The 8,969-nt window shown below is 35.2% G+C and overlaps 1 protein-coding gene and 1 long non-coding RNA gene across 2 annotated transcripts in view; both read left to right on the top strand.

The window, feature by feature from the left end:
* LOC132181919 (disease resistance protein RUN1-like) overlaps positions 1–4,046 on the top strand; it is an 8,682-nt gene extending 4,636 nt beyond the window's left edge. Inside the window, exons 3-6 of the mRNA XM_059595143.1 lie at positions 255–897; positions 2,028–2,303; positions 2,390–3,313; positions 3,405–4,046. Of these exons, the coding sequence (XP_059451126.1) occupies positions 255–897; positions 2,028–2,303; positions 2,390–3,313; positions 3,405–4,046 (2,485 nt within the window). The remainder of the gene's footprint in view (positions 1–254; positions 898–2,027; positions 2,304–2,389; positions 3,314–3,404) is intronic.
* Positions 4,047–8,134: 4,088 nt separating this feature from the next.
* LOC132180440 (uncharacterized) lies at positions 8,135–8,895 on the top strand. Its single transcript, XR_009440152.1, has 3 exons — positions 8,135–8,184; positions 8,289–8,393; positions 8,808–8,895. It is a non-coding gene; the product is annotated as an uncharacterized LOC132180440 (long non-coding RNA).
* The last annotated feature ends 74 nt before the right edge of the window (positions 8,896–8,969 follow it).

Here is an 8,969-nt window from a genome sequence, read left to right as displayed (position 1 = left end):
ATATATAACCAATTTTTCCATAGTTTTGAAGGTAAAAGTTTTCTTGCAAATATTAGTGAAACTTTTAAGCAACCTAATGGTCAGGTTCGATTACAACAGCAACTTCTTTCTGATATCTTGAAGACAGTCAAGATAAAGGTGAATAATGTTGATAGGGGAATTACTATGATCCAAGAAAGACTTCGTAGTAGAAGAGTACTTGTTATACTTGATGATGTAGACCACTTGGAGCAACTCAAAATTATTGCTAGAAGTCATGATTGGTTTGGCCCAGGAAGTAGAATTATTATAACAACTAGAGATGAGCAATTGCTAAAGGTGCTTGAAGTGGACGGAGTATATGCAGCCAAAGAAATGAGTGAAAATGAATCTCTTGAGCTCTTGAGTTGGCATGCCTTTAGGAATAGTTATCCCACCAAAGATTTTATGGAATTGTCAAGAAGTGTCGTTGCTTATTCTGGAGGATTACCACTAGCTCTTGAAGTTTTGGGTTCTTTTCTATTCTCTAGGAGCATGCAGGATTGGGAAGACACATTGGAGAAATTGAAAAGGATCCCTAATGATGAAATTCAAACAAAACTTAGAATAAGCTTTGATGCACTAAGTGATAGTACTCAAAAGGATATATTTCTTGATATATCATGTTTCTTTATTGGAATGCACAAAGACTATGTTACACAAATCTTGAATGCCTGTGGTCTTTTTGCAAATATTGGAATTAGTGTCCTCATTCAGCGGTGTCTTCTTTCAGTTAGTGTGAGAAATAAGCTCATAATGCATGATTTGCTTCGAGACATGGGGAGAGAAATTGTTCGTGAAGAATACCCCAAAATGCCAGGAAAGCGTAGTAGATTATGGTTGCATGAGGATGCATTTAATATATTGGCGAACCATGAGGTAAGAACTTCCTCTATTAAAAAAATAAAAAGAAGATCAATTTTATATTTTACCCCATTGACCTAGCTATTTCAAATCACCTCTCAACTTTAAATTATTGCAATTCATCCCCTAAATTGAAATTTGTGTTTTGATATGCTCCTTTAGTTAAATCCACTAATTAATTTGGATGGACAAAAAAAAAAATTAAAAAAAAAAAGAAAGAACGAGAGTGAGGAAATTAATTTTTGAGTATCCCCCTAATAGAAACATATATATATATAGATGGGATGTTTAAAACTTTAAACTTTTTGGGAATTAGCTTATGAAGCCCCTCAAGCCATAAGTTAATTCTGCCCCTAGCTCTAGCCACCCTTCAAGGCTTACGGAATGGAGTCAGCCCCGCCAGTTGATCAGGGCCGGAGCGGTGGCCACACAAAGAAATCCTTTTTTCATTTTTTTTTTTTTAAAAAAAAAAAGTTGAAATTGATGATATGACAAAATCTTCACCATTCTTTTTTATTATTGTTTTCGTCTGAGCAAAACTAAGGGAAAAGGTTCTAGGGGTCACTTCCACTCTTCAAATGAATAGAATAATTTATTTTTTTTTTTTTGGGAAAAAAAAAATTGTTTTCTACGTAATGGGAATAATTGTATTTTTACACTATATGGGGTAGGGTGAATGAAAAGAGCACGCAGCGTGCTCAATTTTTTTTTTTTTTTTTTTTGGCCATTAAAATATTAAAAAAAAAAATTTTCCTTCACGGCGTGCTAAGCTCGCCGTGTAACCTGTATCACGGCTCTATTGGGTATACTGGTAAGAAAATGTCAAATTGGTCAGAACATTTCATCCAATTTAACATAAAATATTAATAGAGAGGGTAACCTAAAAGTGTTGCATAGTTAGAGGGAGGGTTTGTTTGTTTGTTTATTTGTTTTGTTTTGTTTTGTTTTTGACATGTTCATACAAGAGAAGGAGGGTGAATTCGAACTAGTAACATCTGCTTCATAAGGTGTTTGTTATCACTTTATAAAGTTTGGGATATATTTGCACTTAAGAGTGTTAGTTCAAGGGAGTTAGTATAGTTTTCTCTTTCTAATTTAAACAAGTAGATAAAAAAAACTCTCAACTTTAATCTTTTTGTGAATAGGGAACCGAAGCAGTTGAGGGACTTACTTTAAAATTTTCAACACTAAGGGAGGTAAATTTCAGTACAAGAGCATTTATAAGGATGAGGAGATTGAGATTGCTTCAACTTGATCATGTACAACTCACTGGGGACTATGAACATCTTTCCAAAGAGTTAAGGTGGCTCCGTTGGCACAGATTCCCTCAGAAGTTTATGCCAAACAACTTTTATTCAAGAAACCTCGTTGCGATTGACTTGCGATATAGCAATCTCAAACAAGTTTGGAAAAATTCCGAGGTATATTATACCCATAATCATTAAGCCATAAGTTTTAACATATTAGGTGCTAATATTTTTGTTTCTTGCTTTTCTCATTTGTTCAGCAACTGTTCGAGAAGTTGAAATTCCTAAATCTCAGTCATTCTCAGTACCTGACTCAGACACCTAACTTTGCAAGACTCCCTAATCTCGAGAAATTAATACTTAAAGATTGTACGAGTTTGTTTGAGGTTCACCAATCCATTGGAGATCTTAATAATCTCGTTTTGGTAAATTTGAAAGATTGCAGAGCTCTTAAAAGTATGCCAAGGAGTTTCTATAGGTTGAAGTCTCTACAAACTTTCATTCTTTCTGGTTGTTCTAAATTTGACAATTTGTCTGATGAGTTGGGGGAGATGGGCGAATCCTTGACAACTTTTCTTGCAGATAACACTGCTATAAGACAAGTGCCATGGACCATAGTACAACTAAAGAACCTCAAACACTTGTCTTTGTGTGGGTGTAAAGGATCATTATCTAAGTCACTCCCTTCACTATTTTGGTCTTGGATATCCCCATGGAAAAGTCCTAAGTCACTCAATCTGCTACCTGCTTCACTAAATGGCTTGAACGCACTAACTGAATTATGTCTCGGTGATTGCAATTTATCAGGTGATGCAATTCCTTATGATCTTGGGAGTTTACGTTCCCTCCAATATTTAGATCTAGAAAACAATCATTTTCATTGCCTACCATCGAGCCTTGGTGGTCTTTTGAAGCTCGAAAATCTCTTGTTGAATGGTTGCACAAAGCTTCGATCAATTTCAGATTTACCACCAAATTTGGATTTTCTGAATGCGACAAACTGCACGGCGTTAGAAAGAATGCCAAATATGTCAAATATGTCAAAAATGAAATTTCTGTCTCTTTCTAATTGCAAGAAATTGGAGGAGATTCCAGGCTTGAATAAGTTGTTGGTGCCCTTTATAGACATCCAGATGTTAGGGTGCAGCAATTTAACAAATACTTTTAAACAAAGCATCCTACAGGTTCTCTCTATATCTCTCTCTCTCTCTCTCTCATAATACTTTTTTTTCAAAGTAGTGCTTATATATATACATCATGCTTTTGCTGGTTCAGGAATGGTCTCTGAGTAAATTTGATGTTCATTTGGGCATTTGGCTTCCTGGCAATGATATTCCTAATCGGTTTACATATTCGGATGAGGGACCAATCGTATGTTTTGAAGTGCCTCACATTATTGATAGTAATATCGAATGGTTCACTGTATGCATTGCTTTTTCAGTACCTCCTGACAAGAAAGCAGTTATTGGTTATCCATACAATAGAATTAAAGTAGTAAATAATACAAAGAATAGGACTGAGATTTTTTCTACACCAGTAAACAATTATCGAACATTAATCACCTGTGATGAAGGAGATCACCTTTGGCAAACCAATTTTCCTAACGGTAACTTCAACTTGGAGGCCGGTGACAAAGTAGTGGTTACTGCATCTGTTGGGGATGGAGTCGTTGTTAAGAAGATAGGGGTTCGCCTAATACACTGCAGGGTTATTGATGAAAAAATGATTTATTATGCCTCTACATTCAATAAGGATGCCATTGTTGTCACTAAAAATGAAGATCAGGTTGCGGTCAAGTCTGAAAGAGGCCTTGGTGATGATATAGCAGAATCGAGCCATGGTTGCTTTGATCATGAACGAGAGGCTAAAAGATTGAGGTGTGATGATTATTCTGAAAGGATTATAGAAGAAGATTGAAGAAACTAAGAAAGCTCATATCACAATAAGTAAGTGCATTTTTTTTGCTAATTATTTGAAGTATGAATTTGGGTTTCTCGAGATTTGATCTGCATGTATTCAAAGATTTAATTCACTGTTGATTCTCATTTTTCTTTTCATCTTTTTAATTTACATTATTCTGAAGTTGTTTTAAACGATTTCTTGAGGCTTCAGTAGGGTACTTCCAATCTTTGAGTTTGAATTTCTGGTGGTTTTATCACTTTTTGAATTTCACTTTTGTTTCCTATTAATTCATGCCGCCTCTGGTTTGACGGGAATTTTGAATTCTTTTTAATATTTGGTTGTGTTCAATATATCGTAAATGGAATGTTGATTGCTGCAGAATGCTTATTGCTTTGTGTGTGTAGTTTGTTGGTTTGGTGATTTAATAATAATAATAATAATAATATTATTATTATTATTATTATTATTATTATTGGGCGGATGATGTATTTGTTTATCCAACCAACTTAATGACTGTTGTCCACTTTGCAGTAGAACATGAACCAAGGTATGTTATTACTTTTCAATCATCATAACTAGTGTTTTGGATTTGGAAGCATCTCGAATTATTAGTTGCAAGGTTAGTTAAGTTGGTTATATATGTCTCTTGGAAGCATATGTGGCTTGCTTGTTGCTGGTTTGCAGGTAGCACTTGGATTGCTGTTGTGTAAAAGTTGGTGTCCCCTTGCCTCTTGTGGTGCCTTTGGAGAGAAAGGAGTGATAAAAAATTTTAGGACTGCCTAAGAAATTTGAAGTAGCCTGAGTCATTTTTCTTCTATATTCTTTATATTAGGACAGTACTTGCATTTTATTTCTCTCTTGGTGCTCGGTTATCAGGATTTTATTGTTTCTTTTTCTCCTGGCTACCTAGTTTGTTTTCTTGTATACTTGGGACGCCTTACAGAAAATTATAATTTTTTTTTTTTAATATTTCCATTCAATCATATTAATCTATAAAAATTAATTTTTACACACAACATAAAAATATTTTTTAAAAAATTAACCTAAGAATTTGAGTTCCGAAGAAGTTTCAGTAGTGGTGCGCCGAGACACCGACGGGACCTTCTTGGGACTTGCCTTAAACACAAAAGCACTTGTCATGGTAGGGGCCTGATGATGTCCTAGTGTTGTCCTGATCGAGTCCTGTTAGGTTTTTGACCAAGTCTCGGCGATTCCGGACCAAGCTCTGATCGGGTTTCGCCGGTGTCCCAACCAAGTCCCGGCAAAGTCTTGGCTGTTTCCCAACCGAATCCTGGCAATGTCCCAGCGGAGTGCTAGTGATAATACACAACAATTGAGTCTAGGGTTTGTACCTGATGTAAAGGCCTATTCATTGGTTAGGAGATTGAGTCAAATATGAAGTAGATTTCCTACTTTCATTGGAAGCAGGAATCTGGAGTTTGATATGGTTGGAGAATCCACGCGACTTTTGGGAACTTTAAATGTCACATTTGGGAACTTTTGGTAACTTTTGATAACTCTTTGTGCTATCTATTGTGTACTGTATTTATGTTATAATTTCAAAGGTAACCAAACAGGTTGTATAATGGTTTTATTTTGCAATTTTAACACCTAGTTTTGTGGATAATGTTTTATGTTATATGTTTTAGTAAGTTGTGTTTTGGCAACTACTGAGAAATGAACACACACTTGATCATTTTGTGTAATGTTTTTATGTTTTCTGTTACATGTTTTATTTGTTAAGTTTTGACAACATTTTAGGTGAACTAAGTCAATGTGACCATTTGCATGGGTTCAATGTGTCCATTTCAACATATTACATAAGCATACACTTAATACAACATTTAGGTGAACTAAATCAATGTGACCATTTGCATGGGTTCAATGTGTCCATTTCAACATATTACATAAGCATACACTTAATACAACTTTTTAGGTGAACTAAATCAATGTGACCACTTGCATGGGTTCAATGTGTCCATTTCAACATATTACATCACCATACACTTAATACTACTATTTAGGTGAACTAAATCAAATTACAGGAACATATATAATACATAAGTCAAAAGTACTCCCATTACACAAAAGCTTCTACATTAATATTGAACCAGCTTCTACATAAAAGCTTCTACACAAGCTTATGCAATTAGTACAATACAGACAACTAGCATTGACAATATCGAAGCAAATATTAAAAATTTCTCTCTTGACCTATATGTGTCATTTTCCTTCTTTAAGTAATCATCCATTTTCATATCTTTGTGAACTTCGTCTTCTAGTTGCTTAGCCCTTGCCATATACTTCTCATTTTCATCCTCGAGGATCTTAATCCTTTTCATGCATTTGTTTTTTTCCATTAATCTCCAGGCTGTTTAACAAACTGGCCGGTCCTTCCAATTTAAAATCCGGCATGCTGGAGTTCTCTGCATGGTGAAAAAAAAAAAAAAAAAATCCCCTCCAAGTTTTAATCGGAAAACACAGAAAACTCCAAAATCACGAATATTTGTTTTTTAATGTTAGGTAAAACTTACAGTGTTCAAATCATAACGGGCGCATCCCCAAAAACGTTTGCCTGGGTTTTCATCAGTCCACGAACTCATCAACGGTGCGGCTAAGCCGCACTTGCACACAAATGACTCCATGTTGCACCCAACCGATGAAGACCCCGAAGAAGAGTTCAACGGTCATTGCTATTCAGATCCACAAGTTAGCATACCTTTCCATATACGATATGAAATCAAGCTAAACAAACCTTATCTTTGCCACGCCCAGAACACATTTCGTGTGGATTGTGAAGATTTCGATGGCGTTGAGATCTGTTGCGAAAGATTCGTGCTTCGCAATATTCGTATTGTAAAGATAACGTATGCTCAACCTGTTGAGATAAATGCGGCCAACTCGGGAGCACTACAAAAAAACATGGGATTAGTGTCGTGTCTACAGTATTGAGGTATTCTTTCACACGTCACCAATTGGTGATATGGCAGTAACCAATTGGTAACATGTCAACTTTGACACCTAAAGTTGCCTAAGTTTTATTTTTTATTTTTTTTACAGTTTTGGAATTGGTAACGTGTCAAGGTTAACACGTCACCAAATGGTGACGTGTTTGACACGTTACTAAAGTTGCCAAAGTTTTATTTATTTATTTATTTTTTACAGTTTTGGAATTGGTAACATGTCAAATTTGGTGACATGTAAACGTTGACACGTTATCAAAGTTATCAAAGTTTTATTTATTTATTTCTTTTCAGTTTTGGAATTAGTAATGTGTCAAAGTTGTCATAGTTTTATTATTATTATTATTATTATTATTATTATTATTCAATTTTAGAATTGGTAACGTGTCAAAGTGACATCACTACTTTGGTGACGTGCCACTTTGAGAGGTCATTAAAGTTGGGGCAGTGCGCTTTTCAAATTTTTTATTTCCCTCCTTTTTTTTTTCAACTTTATTTCCACTTTTTTAATCTTTTCTCTTTACACACAGTCTCTCTCTCCTCTCTCAAATGCTCTCTCAATCTCCCTCTTCTCTGTGCATTCCCACCCCCAGCTCTGATTTTTTTTAGCCGGAAACGATGATATCATCACCCTCAAGGCCGACGATGGCAGCGACACCGTCACCTTCATGTTCGAGAGCACCAGCACGTACTTTTCTTTTGGTTCTTTGAATTCTTGATTTTGAATGTTAGGGTTTTACTGGTAAAGGATTTCGTTATGGAAATTAGGGTTTTTTCTTTTGTGGGATTGAGTTTTTTTATTCTGCTAATTTAGGTTTATGTGTGATTCATTTTGAGACTTCAAGAAATTTTGTTGTGTTTGGTTGCTGTACGTGGAAATGTTGGAAAATGAAAGAGAAATGCATTTGGAAATTTGTTTGGAAGCAAATTACCAGATCTTGGTATATCAGTTTGCGATAAAGGGTTCTTTACATGATATATTGCATGGTGTGTGTCCTGTTATAGCATCCAACTCTTTTTCTTTGTCCCCAGTCCACACCCACATGGAATTCGATTCAATTTTTGTTTTTCTAATGCAGGGAGGAAAGGTGTGCGTGCAAGGGGCTGAGCCTGGTCCAGCTCTAAGCTGCAACCAGAGAGTTAGGATTGCCTATGGGGCAGCAAAAGGGCTTGAGTTTCTGCATGAAAAGGTTCAGCCTCCTATAGTTCATCGTGATATTAAATCCAGCAATGTCCTACTCTTTGATGACTTTCTCGCAAAGTGTAAATGTTTTGGGTCAATGTGTGCTTGCAGTTGTCATCTCTGCAGTGACCAAGGAAGGAGTGAAGTTCTCCACAAGGGGTGATATTGGAACTGCAATTATTGTTTGCAAGTAGAATATATAACACAGTAGACAAGGTATGTTCTTGTAGTCTAGTTGTTAGTTTCTCCCATGTAATTGTTACAAAAAGTAAAGTTTTTGCACTTGTAAGTGGCTTGATGTAAACACCAATGCATTTTTCATTATCTTCTTTCATAAAGTTTGATCATGCGCTTTTTTTTATTCATCATTTTTTCTCCTAGATTATTCTGCATTCCGTGAAACCAGTTGTGGTTTAATTGAAAAAACAAAATTAATAGAAAAAAAAATTCTGGAAAACAAAAAATTTTAAAAAATTATTATTTTTTAATAATATTTTTAACTTTAGTAACGTGTCAGAAATTGACACGTTACTAAAGTCCCTTTAGTGACTTCCAATTTATTAACCCGCTACACACGTTGCTAATGACACATCCCTAATGGGCTGTTACAAAAAAATTAATTTTTTGTAGTGGAGGATGATTGGAGAACTCATCTCTCACCGCAATTGATTTGGGAAGATGAGAAATCTAGGGCTCAAGCCATGTCATGAGAATGAGGTAGTGGGTATTTTCAGATCGGTTTTGATGACAAGTTTTTTGGTTTAATTTTGTTTTTTTAATTATATTATTTTA

This window comes from Corylus avellana, chromosome ca5, assembly GCF_901000735.1.
Source record: "Corylus avellana chromosome ca5, CavTom2PMs-1.0".
Lineage (NCBI taxonomy): Eukaryota > Viridiplantae > Streptophyta > Magnoliopsida > Fagales > Betulaceae > Corylus > Corylus avellana.
The sequence above is the reverse complement of the archived record's forward strand: the minus strand, read 5'-3'. Positions and strand labels throughout refer to the sequence as shown.